Below are 23,079 nucleotides of genomic sequence, written 5' to 3' on the forward strand. Positions count from 1 at the left end.
GATTCTGCAAATGATTATATAATAGTAATATACTGCTTGAGACAAATTTTCCAACTCTCAAATTGAATACCTTGGTATTCAGAAACTAGTATTTACTTTTATGCATGAGCAAATTTAGAACTAAATATATCCAAGACACAACCTGAGATTCTGATCAGAATTTTTTTAAAAACTGTAAATAGTGGGTTTGATAAATTTAAACTAGAATTGCCACAGAGAAGTAATCAAAGGTTCTTGCTCTTGGGTAGGGTGGAGTCACCAGAATGTTCACATTTGAATAAGTCAAATTTTATTGTTAAAAAATAAATTATTTCTTACATATGCTTATATGTTTTATTGTGTACAATAATCTCATTTTAATAAAGTCCACTATTGCCTGTAGAGTGTTTTCAAACGCTATTCCTTTTTTATTACTCTGTAATTCTCTAGTATATATTTTGAATTAAATGATGGTATAGGAGATAATATTCAACAGAAGTCACACAATTTAAATAGAGAAATTAACCCTGAAGAGATTCATACTCAACTCTTCATATTTTCCTCCTTATGAGATAGCTTATATCCTGCAACCTGAATAAAATGTTCTAAACCATAGGTGTGCTCATTTTATTCTCTTGTTAAATCGAGATTGGTGGATTCCAATTGGTCATAATAGAAATCGACTTCATCAACCTGTCACTAAATAATTTCAACAAATTAAATAAAACTGAACTTCATAGTTTTAGCTTATTACTAATGGTCACTTTTAATTATCCCATTTTCTAGACCAGGGGTTTCAACTGAGGAATATTTTGCACACTCCTTCCCCTAGTGGACAGTTGGGAAAGACTGGAGACAGTTTTGGCTGGAAGACAATTTTGGTTATTTACAATTGAGGCTGCTACTAGCATCTATGGATAGAGGCCAGGGATAATGCAATTAATATATAGGAAACTCTTCCCTGCTCCCCAAAATTATGGGTCTCAAAATTTCAATAGTGCTGAGGCTGAGGAATCCTGTTCTAGACAAACATGTCCTAATTTTTTTACACTCTATGATTTTTTTCCATATAGTTTCTTTGTCTTAATATTTTCTTCTTTCCGTTTCTCTGTCAAAATTATAATCTTCCCTTAATTATCAACTCAAACACATTTTTTTGCAGGAAACGTTCTATTCAATGTTACTGGCATATTTGATTAGGATCAAATAATATTTTGGGGTTCTGTACTCTTAGCAAGACCCTTTCTAATAATATAATTCTGATTATGCAATATTTGATACATGTAAAACAATATCCTTAACATATATGTAAATTATGAAGCATAGCATAATAATATAAACCTGAAAATCCATCATCCCAACTTAAAAATAAATTATTGCCAACTCCTTTACATCTACTTATATCTAGTCCATATTTCATTCCTCTGCTTCCCTTAGAATTAATCACTATTCTTAAAATTGTGATATATTTCCTTTGATTTGAAAAGCAATTTATATGCCTGTGTCTGGTTTTCCTTTTTTTTTTTGCAGTATGCAGGCCTCTCACTGTTGTGGCCTCTCCCATTACGGAGCACAGGCTCCGGACGTGCAGGCTCAGCGGCCATGGTTCACGGGCCTAGCTGCTCCACGGCATGTGGGATCTTCACAGACTGGGGCCCTAACCCGTGTCCCCTGCATCGGCAGGCGGACTCTCAACCACTGCACCACCAGAGAAGCTCCTTCTTTATTTTTTTAAACAGCTTTATTGCAGTATAATTGCTTTACAATACTGTGTTAAGTTCAGCTGTATAACAAAGTGACTAAGCTACATGTATACATATATCCTGATATCCCCTCCCTCTTGTGTCTCCCTCCCACCATCCTATCCCACTCCTCTGGGTGGTCACAAAGCACTGAGCTGATCTCCCTGTGCAATGCAGTTGCTTCCCATTAGCTATCTATTTTACATTTGGTAGGGTATATATGTCAATGCTACTCATTAACTTCTTCCCAGCTTAACCTTCCCCCTCCCCATATCCTCAAGTCCATTCTCTAGTTCTGTGCCTTTATTCCTGTCCTACCCCTAGATTCATCAGAAACCTTTTTTTTTACATTCCTTTTATATGTGTTAGCATACGATATTTGTTTCTCTCTCTCTGACTTACTTCATTCTGTATGACAGACTCTAAGTCCATCCACCTCACTACAAATAACTCAATTTGTTTCTTTTCATGGCTGAGTAATATTCCATTGTATATATGTGCCACATTTTCTTTATCCATTCATCTGTTGATGGACACTTATGTAGCTTCCGTGTCCTGGCTATTGTAAATAGTGCTTCAATGAACATTGTGATACATGGCTCTTTTGAATTATGGTTTTCTCAGGGTATACGCCCAGTAGTGGGATCGCTGGGTCATACGGTGGTTCTATTTTTAGTTTTTTAAGGAACCTCCATACTATTCTCCATAGTGGTTTTATGACTTTACATTCCCACCAAAAGTGTCAGAGAATTCCCTTTTCTCCACACCCACTCCAGCATTTATTATTTGTAGATATTCTGATGATGGCCATTCTGACCGGTGTGAGTTGACACCTCATTGTAGTTTTGATTTGCATTTCCCTAATGATTAGTGATGTTGAGCATCCTTTCATGTGTTTGATGACAGTCTGTATATCTTCTTTGGAGAAATGTCTATTTGGGGCTTCTGCCCATTTTTGGATTGGGTTGTTTTTTTTTTTTTTGATATTGAGCTGCATGAACTGCTTGTAAATTTTGGGGATTAATCCTTTGTCAGTTGCTTCATTTGCAAATATTATCTCCCATTCTGAGGGTTGTCTTTTCATCTGTTTATGTTTCCTTTGTTGTGCAAAAGCATTTAAGTTTCATTAGGTCCTTTTTTTTTTCTTTTTCCATTTCTCTAGGAGGTGGGTCAAAAAGAATCTTGCTGTGATTTATTCCATAGACTGTTCCGCCTATGTTTACCTCTAAGAGTTTGGTAGTGTCAGGTCTTACATTTAGGTCTTTAATCCACTTTAAGTTTATTTTTGTATACAGTGTTAGGGAGTGTTCTAATTTCATTCTTTTACTTGGAGCTGTCCAGTTTTCCCAGCACCACTTATTGAAGAGGCTGTCTATTCTTTTTTTTTTTTTTTTTGTGGTACGTGGGCCTCTCACTGCTGTAGCCTCTCCCACTGCGGAGTACAGGCTCCGGATGCACAGGCTCAGTGGCACGTGGGATCTTCCTGGACCAGGGCACGAACACGTGTCCCCTGCATCGGCAGGCAGACTCTCAACCACTGCGCCACCAGGGAAGCCCGGCTGTCCATTCTTCATTGTATATCTTTGCCTCCTTTATCAAAAATAAGGTGACGATATGCACGTGGGTTTATCTCTGGGTTTTCCATCCTGCTCCATTGATCTATATTTCTGTTTTAGTGCCAGTACCATATTGTCTTGATTACTGTAGCTTTGTAGTACAGTCCAAAGCCAGGGATCCTGATTCCTCCAGCTCCATTTTTCTTTCTCAAGATTGCTTTGGGTATTCAGGGTCTTTTGTGTTTCCACACAAATTGTGAAAGTTTTTGTTCTAGTTCTGTGAGAAATGTCATTGGAAATTTGATAGGGATTGCATTGAATCTGTAGATTGCTTTTAGTATTATGATCATTTTCATAATGTTGATTCTTCCAATCCAAGAATATGGTATATCTCTCCATCTGTTTGTATCGTCTTTAATTTCTTTCATCAGTGTCTTATAGTTTTCTGCATACAGGTCTTTTGTTTCCTTAGGTAGGTTTACTCCTAGGTATTTTATCCTTTTTGTTGCAATGGTAGACGGGAGTGTTTCCTTAATTTCTCTTTCAGATTTTCATCATTAGTGTATAGGAATGCAAGAGATTGCTGTACATTAATTTTGTACACTTCCAGTTAAGCAAATGCATTGATTAGCTCTAGTAATTTTCTGGTAGCATCTTTAGGACTCTTTATGTATAATATCAAGTCACCTGCAAACAGTGACAGTTTTACTTCTTCTTTTCTGATTTAGATTCCTTTTATTTCTTTTTCTTCTCTGATTGCTGTGGCTAAAACTTCCAAATCTATGTTGAATAATAGTGGTGAGAGTGGGCAACCTTGTCTTTTTCCTGATCTTAGAGGAAATTATGTCAGTTTCACACCACTGAGAACAATGTTGGCTCGGGGTGTCATATATCTCCTTTATTATGTTGAGGTAGCTTCCTTCTATACCTGCTCTCTGAAGAGTTTATCATAAATGGTTGTTGAATTTTGTCAAAAGTTTTTCAGCATCTATCAAGATTATCATATGACTTTTATTCCTTAATGTGTTAATGTGGTGTATCACATTGATTGATTTGCATATATTGAAGAATCCTTGCATTCCTGGGTTAAACCCCACTTGATCATGGTATAAGATCCTTTTTATGTTCCGTTGAATTCTGTCTGCTAGTATTTTTTTGAGGATTTCATCATGTATGTTCATCAGTGACAGTGGCTTGTAATTTTCTTTTTTTGTGTGACATCTTTGTCTGGTTTTGGTGTCAGGGTGATGGTGGTCTCTTAGAATGAGTTTGGGCATGTTCCTCCCTCTGCTATATTTTGGAAGAGTTTGAGAAGGATAGGTGTTACCTGTTCTCTAAGTATCTGATAGAATTTGCCTGTGAAGCCATATGGTCCTGGGCTTTTGTTTGTTGGAAGATTTTTAATCACAGTTTCAATTTCACTTCTTGTGATTGGTCTGTTTATATTTTCTGTTTCTTCTTGGTTAAGTCTCAGATGGTTGTGCTTTGAGAAGAATTTGTCCATTTCCTCCAGGTTGTCCATTTTATTGGCATATAGTTACTTAGTCTCAGTTGTTACTTCTTTTCATTTCTAATTCTGTTGATTTGTGTCTTCTCCCTTTTTTCTTTTATGAGTCTGGCTAATGGTTTATCAATTTTGTTTATCTTCTCAAAGAACCATCTTTTAGTTTTATTGATCTTTGTTATTGCTTTCTTCATTTCTTTCTGTTCTGATCTTTATGATTTCTTTCCTTCTGATAACTTTTTTGTTTTTGTATGTTTGTTTGTTTGTTTGTTTGTTTATGTTCTTCTTTCTCTAATTGCTTTACCTGTAATATTTGGTTCTCTGAGATTTTTCTTGTTTTTTGAGGTACAATTGTATTGCTATGAACTTCACTCTAGAAATGCTTTTGCTGTGTCCCATAGGTTTTGGGTCATTGTGCTTTCATTGTCATTTGTTTCTAGGTATTTTTTGATTTCCTCTTTGATTTCTTCAGTGATCTCTTGGTTATTAAGTAGTGTATTGTTTAGCCTCCATGTGTTTGTATATTTTACAGTTTTTTTTCTTGTAAATGATACTTAGTCTTATAACACTGTGGTTGGAAAAGATACTTGATATGCTTTCAATTTTCTTCAGTTTACCAAGGCTTGATTCATGACCCAAGATATGATCTGTCCTGGAGAATGTTCCATGAGCACTTGAGAAGAAAGTGTATTCTGTTTTTCTGGATGGAATGTCCTATAGATATCAATTAAGTCCATCTTGTTTAATGTGTCATTTAAAGCTTGGGTTTCCATATTTATTTTCATTTTGGATGATCTGTCCATTGGTGAAAGTGGGGTGTTCAAGTCCTTTACTATTATTGTGTTTCTGTCAGTTTCCCTCTTTATGGCTGTTAGCATTTGCCTTATGTATTGAAGTGCTACTATATTGGTTGCATAAATGCTTTTAATTGCTATATCTTCTTGGATTGATCGATCCCTTGATCTTTATGTAGTGTCCTTCTTTGTCTCTTGTAATAGTCTTTATTTTAAAGTCTATTTTTTCTGATATGAGAATTGCCACTCCAGAGTTCTTTTCATCTCCAATTGCATGGAATACCTTTTTCCATCCCCTCACTTTCAGTCTGTATGTGTCCCTAGGTCTGAAGTGGGTCTGTTGTAGACACCATATATATGGGTCTCAATTTTGTATCCATTCAGCCAGTTTATGTCTTTTGGTTGGAGCATTTAATCCATTTATATTTAAGGTAATTATCAATATGTATGTTCCTATTATCATTTTCTTAATTGTTTTGGGTTTGTTATTGTAGGTCTTTTCCTTTGCTTGTGTTTCCTGCCTAGAAAAGTTTCTTTAGCATTTGTTGTAAAGCTGGTTTGGTGGTGATGAATTCTCTTAACTTTTGCTTGTCTTTAAAGTTTTAATTTCTCCTTCAAATCTGAATGAAATCCTTGCTGGGTAGAATAATCTTTGTTGTATGTTTTTCCCTTTCATCACTTTAAATATGTCCTGCCACTCTCTTCCTGTTTGCAGAGTTTCTGCTGAAAGATCAGCTGTTAACCTTATGTGGATTCCCTTGTATGTTACTTGTTGCTTTCCCTTGCTGTTTTTAATGTTTTTTTTCTTTGTTTTTATTTTTTGAGGGTTTGTTTAATGTGTCTTAGCATGTTTCCCCTTGGATTTATCCTGTGTGAGACTCTCTGCACTTCCTGGACTTGACTGACTATTTCTTTTCCCATGTTAGGGAAGTTTTCGACTATAATCTCTTAAAATATTTTCTCATACCCTTTCTTTTTCTCTTCTTCTTCTGGAACCCCTATACTTCGAATATTGGTGCATTTAATGTTGTCCCATAGGTCTCTGATACTGTCCTCAATTCTTTTCATTCTTTTTTCTTTATTCTGCTCTGTGGTATTTATTTCCAGTATATTATCTTCCAGGTCACTTATCCATTCTTCTGCCTCAGTTATTCTGTTATTGATTCCTTCTAGAGAATTTTTAATTTCATTTATTGTGTTTTTTATCATAGTTTGTTTTCTCTGTAGTTCTTCTAGGTCCTTGTTAAATGTTTCTTTTATTTTCTCCATTCTATATCCAAGATTTTGGATCATCTTTACTATCATTACTGTGAATTTCTTTTTGGGTAGACTGCTTATTTCTTCTTTATTTGTTTGGTCTGGTGGGTTTTTACCTTGCTCCTTCATCTGCTGCATATTTTTCTGTCTTCTCATTTTGTTTAACTTACTGTTTTGGGGTCTCCTTTTTACCACTGTGTTGGGGTCTCCTTTTTGCAGGTTCGTAGTTCCTGTTTTGGTGTCTATGCATATTTTGGAAGTTATGTACTGCTTAAAGTTTTCTTTTTTTAATTTATATTTAGTTACTTACTTATGTATTCATTTTTTATTGTTTGCTGTTGACAATTTATTATGCTTGTTTACCAGAATATAAAATTAATTCCTTAACCTTATTGTTAAACTATATAAGAATCTTAGAGTATTTCAATATTGATCTCTCCTTCCCTGGTTTTCATGTAGTTATATTTCAGTAAGCTTCTTCTGTCTCTTTTTAGTTGTACAGATTACACATTACTATTATTTCATACATGGAATATTTATTAATTTCTTTGATCAAAATTATTTCTTTTACCTAAGATTGTTATAGGGTTATTTTGTCAAGTGTTAGAAAGTCTTTTAAAGTTATTAACTGAATTGCAATTTGTCTAAATCTTTATCCTTTTTAAATTTTCTATTTCATCCTAACTTCTGAAAGATAGTTTTTGTTGGATAATTCTAGGCTGATAGTTACTTTTTTCTGAGCATTTCAAAAGATTTCATTGTTACTGGAGATCCTTATTGTCTGGGGAATTTCCTGGCTGGTTATAGGTGAAGTGTGCTTCACATCTATTTGTTTTGAAAATCTTTCCTTTGTCTTTTTTAACTTGCATTTACTCTAAGGTGTGTGTGTGTGTGTGTGTGTGTGTGGGAATTTATGCTGTTTTGAATAAATTGGGATTACATCTGTGTATTTATATTTTATTTCTAGGTAATTATCAATTAGTGTTTTTTTTTTTGTTGTAATTCTCTCTTTCTGGGATTCCAATTGTATTTATATTAGATCTTTTGTTCTATTTTCCTTATCTCTTAATCTTTCATATGCTTCATCCTTTTTACCCTCCATACTATTATTTGTAGATTTATTTATATCTATCTTATTATCCACTATCTTCAGCTAATTTTAGTCTGCTCTTTAACCTACCCTACCTTACTATTACTATTACTATTAGTCTGCTCTTTAACCTACCTTACTATTACATGTTTAGGTTTTATTTTTCATCTCTTCTTCATCTTTTCTAATAATATGTTGTTTCCTGTTCATTTCTGTGATTCCATCTCTCCTTTTTAGAGCTATCACACCCTGATATTGTATGTATTTTAAATGTATAATTTCAGTAACATAAATTCCTGGGGAATAATCTCTTTTTTAAAGCAGACTCTCATTCATTTTTCTTGATTTCCTTTTATGTTTAGGGATCTTTACATTTACATTACATCTATCTATGAAAAAATTCTGAGAGCCTAAATCCAGTATGCTTTCTGCAAGAGAGAACATGTATTCACTTATACTGGGATCTGAGTATGTATGTAGGTGTGGGTGATATTATGAATCTTGGATCATATTGCCTATATCCAAGTGCTGGTATTTTAATGCAGAATCTTCAGATTCACTTTGTCCCTGACCTAAACCTTGGTCTCTGCTTTGCACATATGCAGGTTACTCAAAACTCTAGTTTCAGTTCATTGTTTTCCTGATATTTTGAAGATACTATTTGCTGAATGTGATGCCATCTACTCAGTTAAAAATATGCTTCATTGGGCTTCCCTGGTGGCGCAGTGGTTGAGAGTCCACCTGCTAATGCAAGGGACACGGGTTCGGGCCCTAGCCCGGGAAGATCCCACATGCCGCAGAGCAGCTAGGCCCGTGAGCCATGACCGCTGAGCCTGTGCGTCCGGAGCCTGTGCTCCACAATGGGAGAGGCCACAACAGGGAGAGGCCCGCATACCGCAAAAAAAAAAAAAGTATGCTTCATTGCTTAGTTATTTAGTAATAAGAAGAATCTTTGAAATATCTACTCCTCCAGAAGCAGACATTTCAAGAGTGTTCTTTTAAAAGCACTATTATGATACTTGTCAAAGTCAATATTATAAATAATTGTATTATGTCTCTATCCTAGATTGTAAAAAATCATCTTTAAAAATGGTATGTAACCACTGGCATTTTTCACAGAACTAGAACAAAAAATTTCACAATTTGTATGGAAACACGAAAGGCCCCGAATAGCCAAAGCAATCTTGAGAATGAAAAATGGAGCTAGAGGAATCAGGCTCCCTGACTTCAGACTATACTACAAAGCTACAGTAATCAAGACAGTATGGTACTGGCACAAAACAGAAAGATAGATCAGTGGAACAGGATAGAAAGCCCAGATATAAACCCACGCACATATGGTCACCGTATCTTTGATAAAGGAGGCAGGAATGTACAGTCGAGAAAGGACAGTCTCTTCAATAAGTGGTGCTGGGAGAACTGGACAGGGACATGTAAAAGTATGAGATTAGATCACTCCCTAACACCATACACAAAAATAAGCTCAAAATGGATTAAAGACCTAAATGTAAGGCCAGAAACTATCAAACTCTTAGAGGAAAACATAGGCAGAACACTCTATGACATAAATCACAGCAAGATCCTTTTTGACCCACCTCCTAGAGAAATGGAAATAAAGACAAAAATAAACACATGGGACCTAATGAAACTTAAAAGCTTTGGCACAGCAAAGGAAACCATAAACAAGACCAAAAGACAACCCTCAGAATGGGAGAAAATATTTGCAAATGAAGCAACTGACAAAGGATTAATCTCCAAAATTTATAAGCAGCTCATGCAGCTCAATAACAAAAAAACAAACAACCCAATCCAAAATTGGACAGAAGACCTAAATAGACATTTCTCCAAAGAAGATATACAGACTGCCAACAAACACATGAAAGGATGCTCAACATCTTTACTCATTAGAGAAATGCAAATCAAAACTACAATGAGATATCATCTCACACCAGTCAGAATGGCCATCATCAAAAAATCTAGAAACAATAAATGCTGGAGAGGGTGTGGAAAAAAGGGAACACTCTTGCACTGCTGGTGGGAATGTGAATTGGTACAGCCGCTATGGAGAACGGTATGGAGGCTCTTTAAAAAAATACAAATAGAACTACCATATGACCCAGCAATCCCACTACTAGGCATATACCCTGAGAAAACCATAATTCAAAAAGAGTCATGTACCAAAATGTTCATAGCAGCCCTATTTACAATAACCCAGAGATGGAAACAACCTAAGTGTCCATCATCAGATGAATGGATAAAGAAGATGTGGAACATATATACAATAGAATATTGCTCAGCCATAAAAAGAAACGAAATTGAGCTATTTGTATTGAGGTGGATGGACCTAGAGTCTGTCATACAGAGTGAAGTAAGTCAGCAAGAGAAAGACAAATACTGTATGCTGACACATATATATGGAATTTAAGAAAAAAATTGTCATGAAGAACTTAGGGGTAAGACAGGAATAAAGACACAGACCTACTAGAGAATGGACTTGAGGATATGGGAAAGGGGAAGGCTAAGCTGTGACAAAGCGAAAGAGTGGCATGTACATATATACACTTCCAAACGTAAGGTAGATAGCTAGTGGGAAGCAGCTGCATAGCACAGGAAGATCAGCTCGGTGCTTTGTGACCGCCTGGAGGGGTGGGATATGGAGGGTGGGAGGGAGACGCAAAAGGGAGGGGATATGGGAACATATGTATATGTATAACTGATTAAATTTGTTATAAAGCAAAAAAAATAAGAAATAAATAAAAATTTAAAAAAAAGAATAAATTAGTCATGAGGATGTAATGTACAGCATAGGGAATATAGTCAATAATACTGTAATAACTTTGTATGGTAATAGATAGTAACTAAACTTATCATGGTGGTCATTTTGTAATGTATAAGAATATCAAATTATTATGTTTTACACCTAATACAATACTGTAAGTCAATTATATGTCAATACAAATAAATACATAAATAAAAATATTTTTTTTTACAATGGTATATATTATTAATATTTTATTTGGATTTTATGTAATGTTTAGTCTTTCCCTTGGGTTCCTACTATATGAAGTAGAGGTTTCTACCATATTACTAATATCCTAATGATCAATGAAATGTTTGTTGAAGGGAGATTGTATGGAAAATAGAGTAATATTAGTAGACCTCTATGCTAATATTATATTTTATATAAATGCTGAATATTTACTCCACAGTTTCCTTCTACCTTTATATTATTACCAAATCATAAGGAACTATCACTCAGAACACATATGATTTCTAAAACAAATATAATTTATATAGAAATATTTTAAAGCCACAGATGAAGTTTAATATTAAAAAGAGCAAGGAAGCTATTATAATATAAAATAATATTATATATAATTTCTTCCATCATTTTTAGCAATTAGCATAGCAAAGGTTAAAAAACACACAAAATGATTAGCCTTGTATTTTGGCCTCTGAGAAGAACCTGTATTTTTTTTTTTCTGCCTTTTGGTTAATGGGATCTTGTTTTTACTTGTACGATGTATTTATTTATGGATCTAATTTGGTAATTTTGCAATGAATGCAATGACTCCTTTTGAATTGCATACTACTGTCATACTTTAGAAGACTTTTCTGATATGCATTTGCTTACTTATTTTGCTTTAATTTTTTACTCTTCCTTCTTTTGGAAGAATCTTACTTCTTACACTGGAGTTATCTTTAGGTATTCTAATATCTATCCTTGAATTTCACATCATTTTATCTTATTATGTTTTTCTGAAAATGCTCACCAAGATTTTCTTCCACATGACAGATTAAGTTTTTAAAGCAATAATAGGTTTTATTTTCCTGTTCCATAGAGAGCCTTTATGGATATTTTGAGTTATTTCCAATATTGATTTTCTGGTTCACTCGATAAAATATTTTCAGCAATCAGCTTTTCTCCTGAGTCTTCCAGTATTTTTTTTCAGTATCATTTTAATGGTATAATTTTTTGTTACTAACTAGGTAAACTTAAGCAAGTTACCAAACTTTCTGTGCCTCAATTTCCTTTCAAAGTGGAAATATTTACACTATCTTCCTTATTAATTTGTGTGAGGAATAAATGAGTTAAATATATAAGCTGAATTTTAAATAATTTCAATTAAATTTGGCTTCTATTAGCATTTATTTTTCACTGTTTTCTTCTTTATGCAACTTTGAATGAGACTGACAATAATCAGCAGAGAGAGTTTTTAAGTTATTTCTTGATTTCCCTACTTTTCTTCATATTGGCCAAATAACCATTTCAATTGAAACCTGGAGAAATGCTGATATTCTATAGTCTTAGGTCAGTTTCCATTGTTCAAGGCAAATGCATTTAGCATAGCCTTGCCTAACAGAGGTAGAACATTCCCCTCTTGGTCTCTTGTAGACCCACTCTCTTGTTCTCTGATGTATCCAGTCAACGGCAAAGTATAATTTCCACTGTTAATTGCAACATGGGTTATTTCTGCTACTGCTTTGATACCTAATCAACAGACTGTGGAGGAGGTAAGTCGTGGCAATATTTGTTAAAAAAGAAGAAGTGAGTTATAAATTAAATGTGAGAACAATTAGTTGATAGTTTCATTGTGTTTAAACTATTAGGAAATTACTAAAATGGTAGAATGCCAGGTTTTGTAATGGTATGGTTGTAACACTGCAAAAAACAATTACACAAAACTAAGGTAGAAATTCATTAATGGTCTTGATAATTTAGTCAATAAAAAACTATCAAATTATTAACTCCAACCAAATGGATTTTTTTCAAAAACTTAAAGACATTATTTTTCTATTTTGATAAACTAGCTAATGGTTAAATTTGAAAATTGCACTTCATTGTGCTTGGTTGTCTACCTAGATTTAAGGATAGATACTCTATAAGAAGATGGATTAGAAAGATAATTCCTACACATGCTATATAAGAAGAGGAATGACAGAAGCTAAATAATGATGGATAGGTTAAAATCTGCATTAAGGCAAATTATGGTTAAGCAGCTTACTCACAGATGCAGAGTAGTATATCTAATATCAATCTAGCATTGTTTTTACCTCAGAACTTACTGGTGTGGCAGACACTGACTAGTTGCTCATCAAACCTGGGCATATATCTGGGGAAAACCATAATTCAAAAAGATACATCACCCCAAAGTTCATTGCAGCTCTATTTACAATAGCCAGGTCATGGAAGCAACCTAAATGTCCATCAAAAGAGGAATGGATAAAGAAGATGTGGTACATATATACAATGGGGTATTGCTCAGCCATAAAAAGGAGCAAAATTTTGTGATTTGCAGAGACGTGGATGGACCTAGAGACTGTCATAGAGAGTGAAGTCAGAAAGAGAAAAATAAATATCGTATATTAATGTGTACTTGTGGAATCTAGAAAAATAGTATAGATGAACTTATTTGCAAAGCAGAAATACAAACATAGACGTAGAGAACGAATGTATGGATACCAAGGGGGAAGAAGGGGTGGGATGAACTAGGAGATTGGGATTGACATAAATGCACTACTATGTATAAAACAGATGACTAATGAGAACCTACTGTATAGCACAGGGAACTCTACTCGGTGCTCTGTGATGACCTAAAAGGGAAGAAAATTCAAAAAAGAGGGAATATATATATATATGTGTGTGTATATATATATATATATATATATATATATATATATATATACACACACATATATATATTGCTGATTCACTTTGCTGTACAACAAAACCTAACACAACAGTGTAAAGCAACTAAACTCTAAATAAATAAATAAATAAATAAATAAATAAATAAATAAATAAATATTTTACAAGATGTGATACATATGTACAATGGAATATTAGCCAAAAAATAATGAAATAATGCCTTTTGCAGCAACATGGATGGACCTAGAGATTGTCATACTGAATGAAGTAAGTCAGACAAAGACAAATATCATATGATATCGCTTATATGTGGAATCTAAAAAAAAAGGTACAAATGAACTTATCTACGAAACAAATAGAATTACAGATGTAGAAAACAAACTTATGATCATCAGGGGTAAGTGGGGGGAGGGATAAATTGGGAGATTGGGACTGACATATACACACTATTATATATAAAATAGATAACTAATAAGGACTTATGGTATAGCACAAGGAATTCTACTTAATATTCTGCAATAGCCTATATGGGAAAAGAATCTAAAAAAGAGTGAATATATGTATACGTATAACTGATTCACTTTGTTGCACACGTGAAACTAACAAAACATTATAAATCAACTATACTGAAATACAAAAAAATAAGCCTTCTCTAGCTTTCTTTATGATTAGATATGGCCATAGGATTGAATTCTAGTTAGTAGAACTTGGAGAGGAATAATATTTACTGCTTGTAGGTCTGGCACATAAGCAAATGAGCAAAACTACCTTGGTTTGCTCAGCTGCTGTCTGGATGTTTATGCCTTAGGAAACTCTGAAAATTATGTCTTGATGATGGCTGGGCCTCCATTATTCTGGGTCTCTGGCTGAGTGAGTGGACAGTCCCTCTGCACCACCACATGAGCAAGAAATAAAATTCTATTGTGTTAAGCCATTGAAATATCTGGCTCTATCTGTTTCTGCTCTATGTTACATGTATTTTAATGTACACTATCCATCTATATACTTTAATAAAACTGATATAATGAAATAATATTTTGAGTGTGATGACATCAATTCATCTTCTATTCTCTAATTGGACACAAAGATCTAAAAATAAATAACCAAGTAGAGGTCTTCCCTGGTGGCGCAGTGGTTGAGAGCCCGCCTGCCAATGCATGGGACATGGGTTCGTGCCCCGGTCTGGGAAGATCCCACATGCCACGGAGCGGCTGGGCCCATGAGCCATGGCCGCTGAGCCTGTGCGTCTGGAGCCTGTGTTTCGCAGTGGGAGAGGCCACAACAGTGAGAGACCCGCCTACCGCAAAAATAAAATTAAAAAAAAAAAAACACCAAGTAGAGCCTGCTAGTAATCATATGAAACAACATAATTGAGAGGTTTTGAAAAAGTAAAGACTATCAAACTTTAGGTCACTAGTCTAGTGAAATGAAATAAACTCAGTGAAATGAAGTTCATTCCAGGAAGGAAGGAAGGAAGGAAGGAAGGAAAGTTTTTAAAAATAAACAAAAATATTTCTATCATAGTTTTCAAATCCAAATTAGTTTAGAAAGTTTTGGTAAAGCATCGTAAGGTAATAACTGTGTGGCAGACAGCTAATATTTTTACAGTTTAAAATCTCAATAAATACTTTGGTTTTAAGGATGGGTTAAAGTCCTTGACTGTCCTGTCATATCAAGTCCTTCCCGTATTTTCAAAAAGCGCAAGGCAGATTGATACAGACAATATTCCCACAGGCTGCAGCACTTCTAAGACTGTTGGTAATATCTGTTTGGCAACTAACCCTTTCTGTTCTCAAAGATCAAAGTCCAAAACCTGAAGGCATCTGAAAAATATTATGTAGCAGATACAGCTGCAAAATGAGCATTAAAATGTGGGAGGTGACAGACAGCTTGCTAAGGCCTAGGTGTGCCTCTTGGTAAACTTGTATTTGCACACCAATGACAAAATCTCTCTTACAGAAAGTTAACTCTCCCTGGTTTGCATAAACCATGTCCATTGACTCAAGCACTATATCATGAAGACATTTAACTTAAACTTGGTCTATTCAAAGAATTTGTGGGCTTGGATGTAGAATTTGACCATTTCACATTTAATGATTATATTAGTTTGCATTCTCCAGAGAAATACAATCAGTAGGATATATATGGCTATATTAGAGTAGATTTATTATAGGAATTGGCTCATGAGGTTATAGAGGCTAAGAAGTTCTGCTACCTGCTGTCAGCAAATTGAAGAACTAGGAAACCTGATGGTATAATTCAGTTTGAGTCCAAAGGCCCAAGAACCAGTAGTTCTGAAGTACAAAGTCAGGTAAAGATGCAGGTGCCATATCAAGAAGAGAGACAGAATTCACCCTTTCTCTTTTGTTCTATACTGGCCCTCAATGGATTGGATCATGCCTGCCCACATGGGTGAAGGAAGATCTTCTTTACTCAGCCTACCAAATCAAATGCTAATCTCTCCCAGAAACACCCCACAGGCAAATCCAGAAATAATATTTTACCAGCTATCTGGGCATCCCTTAGACCAATCAACTTGACACATAAAATTAACTATCATAATGATGCAAAAGATTTAAGGATTTTGATGCCTCATGAAATTTTCATCATCATCGCTCTCTCCTTAGTTTTTGGATAGACTGCCACAACAGCTCTGAGCACCTCATGATCACCTTCTGACTTTAGGCATTGACCTTTACACCAACAAACAGAGCCAAGGCAATGCATTCTTTTTTGTTAATAGAATAGTTAGTAGAACTACATAGTAAAATAAGATATGCATCTGGATATTTCTCTTGTCATAGTTTTATATGTTATTTTAATAGATAACCTTTTTGTTTGGAGATTATCAATTTGGAATCCTCTGACTGTGGTAGATTACTTGTCTAATTAGAAAGAATCTTTGTGGTAAGTTTGTGTTTACATTGACATTACCATTTAAACTTTATGTAGTAGCCAAGGAAACAATATGATAATGATGCTCAAAATGAATCTTAACATTTTGCTAGATTTAAATTTTCTAACATACATTCGGGCAATGTATACTTTTCAAAAACCATATCACATTAATATTTTCTGTTTAGAATTACTATGCAGATGTTTTGATTATCCACTCCTTAAAGAAAAAAAAACATCTTGGAGCAAAAAAAGGCATTCTATTTACTATGTGTGTGTGTGGGTGGGTGTGTGTGTGTGTGGTATGTACTTATTTATTTATTTTAATGTAAGTATTGTGTAATTTCCTTAATGAGCATTAGCTTAAGCTTTCAAAATGTATCATGACTATAAGCAAATTGATAGGAAAGTGGATAAAAGTGAATTAAGGATTAATGGCAGACTAAGACACTGTTTTATCTCTTTTGAGGTAGGCAGAATTCAAATTGCCTTCATTAGCTGAGCAATATGATGTGGAAAATGAGCTGGGTACTTATCAAGAGGCTCTATCATTTGCATTTTTGCTAAACTTTCAAGCTTCTCTGTTTTCTAGATGCTTAATAAATCTAAGTAGTACAGAAAGAAAAGTTTTCAGGGAAGTAAGCCAGGGGGCATTGGAGGACTAGATTAAAGAAACAAAAAGGTTTATCAATGAAGATGTCAGAATTGTGCCTGTATATTTGTGGTACAAAAAGACAGTCTTACAGAAAGGATCTAGGATGTACAAATGCATTAATTCTCCACACATTCAACCGTACCACAACAAAGCTAGAGGCTTTTCCTTTGATAAACGATCAGTACTTCATATGACATTACCATAGCTGACCTGTTGCTAGTTAAAAGTCTGAATTTCAATTAAGCAGTAAATCTTTATGGTATTACATCTTGAACAGTTAACTTTTCCTTTAATCTCCTACAATTCTGAACACTGTTATTTTGCAAAATCATTTTCTTTATGCTCACTCAAAAGGAAAAATATTCTTATTGGACCAGTAAAGAAATATTTTCATCCAAATGAAAAACTAAATATTAAATAATTTTTGTTTAGGTTTTTAATAAATGCATATGTAAAAATTATTATACTTCTACAGTATAAGTTAAAAGGCAATCAAATGTATTAATACACAATCTGAGTTAAAAGTCCATCGACTTGATTGTACACATTTAGTTCCTATGTCCCATTTCTGAATTCTTTCCCACATATATATTACTTGAAAGACTTCTTAAATCACAACAAAACAAATAAACATTAATAATACCTATAATATTCAAACCCGTGGAAAAATTCTCATTTCTTATGTCACTTCAAATGTCCCTATAGATTTTTTAAAACTTATATTTTAAAAGTATTGGTTAATGCCTAAAAAAGTACAGCTAATAGAGGATACATTTAAAGGATTTGTGCAGCTTTCTTGATGATTTTAATATTTTAAGAGAAAATATAGGCCATTTAATAGGCACCATCTCCTTCATATAGAATTTTAAAACACTTTTAAATTGATGAGGCCACAAAGCCAAATTAACACAACTTCAAAGCTACGCATTTAGAGTATCTTTAACAGTTAGACCCATTATTGGAATAAAATACAATTTTCTCTGTTCAGAAGTTTAGAAGAAAATCTTTCCCTTGGAAGCAAATGCAGTTATGCCTATGTCAGCAAAATTCTACCATTATAAGTGCTACTTTTCTCAATTAGTTAGAATGCAAATTTTTTCCATTATTTAAAACAATTTTAGCAATTGACTTGAAGAAGTCAGAACTACTTCATTTGAATTCCTGTGTGATATTGAGAAAAATAAACACATTTAATTTTAAATGAATTATGTATCAAACAAGTATGGGCCAACTATCAGGTTGCAGATATTTTATTATTAGATGCTCATCTATACAGTAAGTTAAACATGCCTGAATAGAAAGCACTTCTCCTTACAATGTTCCCAGCCCTGCAATACAAGGTAAAGAATGAAATCAAGTATACAGTATGTTAGAAGGTTCTTGAGCTACTGAACATTTAGCCAGGAATGTACGTCTGTTTGACTCCAAAGTATCTGGCTTTCATTCCACTATAGTGAATCCTCCCAACATAGTTGCCATTAGTCTCCAAACCAGTTCTTAAAAATGATATCATAATTTTATATTATAGCAAATACACCTAATAATAACAATACAAAAGATCATTTTGTTCAATACTAGATATTTTATTTCCTTTTGGAAAACATGAACAGTTATTTATTATAGTTTTCTCTTTGAAAATTAATGTTATTTCAGTTTTAACTCAACTAATTCATTCTATCCATAATGTGTTTGAACCCTACATGTTCTAAAAATGCAAGACTATTACACTAATCCAGCTAACTAAACCTTCTAAGGAACTAACAAAGCTTAATTTGATGGCTGGACTTAATTCATCAAGGAAGAATTAAGAGTTTTATTAGCTGATTAGTTGTCATTAAACAATGCACACTTGCATTTTCAACATTGTACTGTGGTGAAAAAGTAAAATGTTTAAGTATTGATTACAAGAATTATGGGAGATGGAGACTTAAGGATCTTATAACTCTAGAATCCTATAATTCTGTGAATACTTTTTAAACACAAAATTGTTCCCTAGGAAGAAACACATGCTTCTTATATCAAGTAATGATAATTTTAGCTGTTAGGTTTTTAATTTTTACATTATTTTTGCATATCAGAATAACTATAAGGATTAGAAAACTGATAGATATGTTGGAATTGATTTGCAAGAATCTGGTTTCTATAAAGATATAATACAAGAATATGTCAGATTGGGAGACCAAGGAAATGATGAGACAAAAGAAAAGGAGAAAAATTTTACAGATTAGAAAGGTTATAATGGAAAAAGATAAACAGAAAAGATATGGTAGAAGTTACACCACCAATGTCAATCAGGGTTAAGTTTCAAGTGGAAACACTAGAATTAAGTGTAAAAATATAGCATAATTTACTTAATGCATGTCCCATGACTTAAATACTATAGAAACTTTTAAAAGACTCTTTATAGAAAACAAAATTAACTTTAAAACATTTATAGAATACACTGTAAAGTTCTAATCTTTAATCAAAAGCCACATGAAAAACTATTATTGTCTAATGACTTGTACAAATTCTTGTTCTAAAATGTTATAAAAAGCCTCATATATTTTTCGGTAATTTAAAAAACAAATTATTTATTTAGTTTAAGTTTATAACTTAGTAAATCACTTGGGCATCCAAAAATAAAAATAGAAGTATTTACAATGAAAAAAAAAAAAAAAACAACTATGCACTTACCATCATGATTAGGATTTCCTAGTGTCCATGGCTCATCTGAGTCAAAATGAGTATCTCCCCCAATTCCTGGTCCAGGGAAATAGGCATGTGCCAAAAACCCTCCCTCTCCATCAAAGGGAGAACTGTCTCCATGAAAACCAGATGCAAAAATGATGGTTATATCCACATCACGTTTGCCATTTTCTAATTCACTGTAGGGAACTTCTTCAAACGTCAGAGGAGTTACATTCTGCCACACGTCAAAGGCACGACGAATAGCTTTACGGGTTTCAGGGTCTCCTACTTTTGGAGTTACGTTCTTTATACTGAAATTTAGAAAAAAAGGATAATCAGTATGGCTTTATTATATATCATCTGACTTATTATAGATTGGTGTATTACATATTTTCCTCTATTCAGTTGAGTAAAAAATTAGAAAAAAGTCTGATATTAAGTAGGAAAGAAATTAATTCCTTCTGTCTCTATAGCTAGATTTCCCTGTGCTGGGTCATTTAATTCTCAGCAATATAGTATTCATCTACCAAGGCTATAAATGAGAAGATCTTCTCTGCAGAATGGTTAACACTGGGGTAATTAGATCAACCAGTCACTTTGTCTCCTGAACAACAATAGAAAGGCAGCTTTGCCAAATGATCAAACAGGTCAGCAGTTTCAAGCTGAAATAAAAAATTCAATTTCTGTCTGGTAATAATTACTTTTAGGGGCACAGTATTTTATGCACACATGCTACTTTCAAACAATGTCTTTATGCTCTTTACCATGAACAACAAATCAGTGGACAGAAAGTTATTTCTCAGTTTTTAAAGAAAATGTCATTTAATTACAGTTCCTGATATTTGATTGTTTTATTATATACTTAATTATTTCTAGTAAAAATAAAATGAGAGTGAATAGCTTTTTAATACAAATATTTAACAGTTATATGAATTTAAAGAAGTAACTTGGACATTATTAGCTTATTTGTCTTGAGGTTAATAACAAATGGAAAAAGATATAATTATTTTTTCTCTAGCACTGATCAGATATTTCTCTTTTATCACTTATTTTTCTATTTTTTCTAAATAGAACATAAATGAAACAAATTTATATATATGTAAGTATTTTATATTGTGGTATGTAAGTTCATACCATCTTTGTGAAAAGTAATGAGTAAATTTCATAGGAGTTATAACTAAGTTTCAGACCACTTCAATCAATAATCTTATACCCATGAATCCATGAATTTCACTAAGGGACTGTCTTAATGCATAGGAGGGTATAATATTCAGGTGAGTATTATTATTTTATTACTGCAATGCATTTTTTATTATTGCAGTGCAATAATGAAAGAGAATTGGAGGCTAGATGATATACAAATCATGGTGTCTCTATTGCATGCCATAATATACACAGGATTTGAAATTTGAAAGAGCGAAATTTGATTTTGCTGTTTTAAAGCTATTTAGCTTAAGATAGCTTAAGATATATCTTAGCTTAATTATATCTTAGCTTAAGATATAACTTCTGGTGCAAAAATAGTTTGCAGATTATATTTTTCACACAATTGTAACTATGTCAGGATAATTACAAACATTAGGCAGGAATCATACTGACATAATAATAGTGGAATTAATTAATTACTATGAGCCAGGCAAGCATTTCACAATATCTTATATACCCCCTGAGTAACCCAGTGAGATGGACATGTATACCTATTCTACAAAGCAAGAAGTTGAGATTTAGAAGAATTTAAAGAAAATTTAGAAGGGCAGACCTAGTGTTTCATCCCAAACATTCTCACTCAAGAATCAGTTATATTAAATTCTAAGCTAGGCCACACATCTAAAAAAAGGTTTTCACTATTTTCTAATACATATCATAGACCAGACTTACAATGACTATTTGATGATAAGTATCATTTACTATACACAAAGAAAATGAGGAAGTGAACCAAGTGAAATGGAGTTGGGGTAGGGAGTGTTCCAGGAAGAAGAAATGGCAAGTGAAAGGCCCTGAGGTGGAGACATGATTGGCGAGTTAGAAGAATGGCAAGGTGGCTGGTAGAGTTTGAGCAGAGACAGAGGGCAAGTGCCAAGATATGAGGTCAGAAAGGCAACAGAGAATCAAATGAGATAGGGGCTTGTTAACCACTGTAAGGAGTTTGGCTTTTGCTCCAATTGAAAGGAAAAAACTGGAGCGTCATGAGAAGAAAAGTGACATTTGACTTATGCTTTAAAGAAATGATTAAGCTTTATGTGGAAAATATATTGAAGTGGAGCAGGAGTTGGAGTAGGGAGACCCACTGGGAAATCTTGCAAATCTTCAGGTGAGAAATGATACTGCTTTGGGCCAGGGGAGTACCAGTGGAGATATTGAGAAATAGCTGGATTTTGGATATATTTTAAAGGTACACCTGCCAAGATGTACTGATGGTTGGACATGAGTTCTGAGGGAAAAGGAAGGGTCAAGGAAGATACCATTATTATTATTTTTTTTTACCTGAGCCAAAGGATGGATAGAGTAAAAGAATTCATGCCTGCTCAGGGAGAAAGTTATGAAATCTTTTGTTGTTTTAGTGTTTTGTTTGTTTGTTTTAACTTTGTATCCCATTTAGTGTGATGTTTTGAACTCTCTTTTGAAAAAGAGTAAACTATATTGGGACATCAACAACTTTGTTTAGCTTGTTAGTCTCTAAATTACTGGTTTTGTTTTCTTTTCTAAAAAAAATTACTTTTTTGAAGTACAGTGATTTACAATTTTGTGTTAGTTTCTGGTGTACAGCAAGGCAATTCAGATATATATATATACATATATATATATATATATGTATATATATATGTATATATATATATATATGTATATATATATATATATACATATATATATAATAGTCTGTGTTTGCTAATTCCAAACTCACAATCCATCCCTCCTCCACTCCCCCTTCCCCTTGGCAACCTTAGGTCTGTTTGCTAAATAATTTTTTATATGGATTTTTATTTTTTTAATTTATTTTTATTATGGTATAGTTGATTTACATTGTTGTGTTAGTTTCAGGTGTACAGCAACGTGAATCTGTTATACATATACATATATCCACTCTTTTTTAAGAGTCTTTTTTCACATAGGCCATTACAGAATGTTCAGTAGAGTTCCCTGTGCTATACAGTAGGTACTTATGTTATCTATTTTATATACAGTAGTGTGTATATGTTAATCCCGATCTCCCAGTTTATCCCCCCCCCCACTTATACTCTGGTAACCATAACTTTGTTTTCTACATCTGCAACTCTACTTCTGTTTTG

The 23,079-nt window shown here is 33.5% G+C and overlaps 1 protein-coding gene across 1 annotated transcript in view; it reads right to left on the reverse strand.

The window, feature by feature from the left end:
- The window catches only part of MMP16 (matrix metallopeptidase 16), a 349,628-nt gene that overhangs the window by 154,478 nt on the left and 172,071 nt on the right, over positions 1-23,079 (reverse strand). The window contains exon 4 of the mRNA XM_060115643.1: positions 19,799-20,103. Coding sequence (XP_059971626.1) covers positions 19,799-20,103 — 305 coding nt within the window. The remainder of the gene's footprint in view (positions 1-19,798; positions 20,104-23,079) is intronic.

The sequence above is a fragment of the Mesoplodon densirostris genome, chromosome 13 (genome assembly GCF_025265405.1).
Source record: "Mesoplodon densirostris isolate mMesDen1 chromosome 13, mMesDen1 primary haplotype, whole genome shotgun sequence".
Lineage (NCBI taxonomy): Eukaryota > Metazoa > Chordata > Mammalia > Artiodactyla > Ziphiidae > Mesoplodon > Mesoplodon densirostris.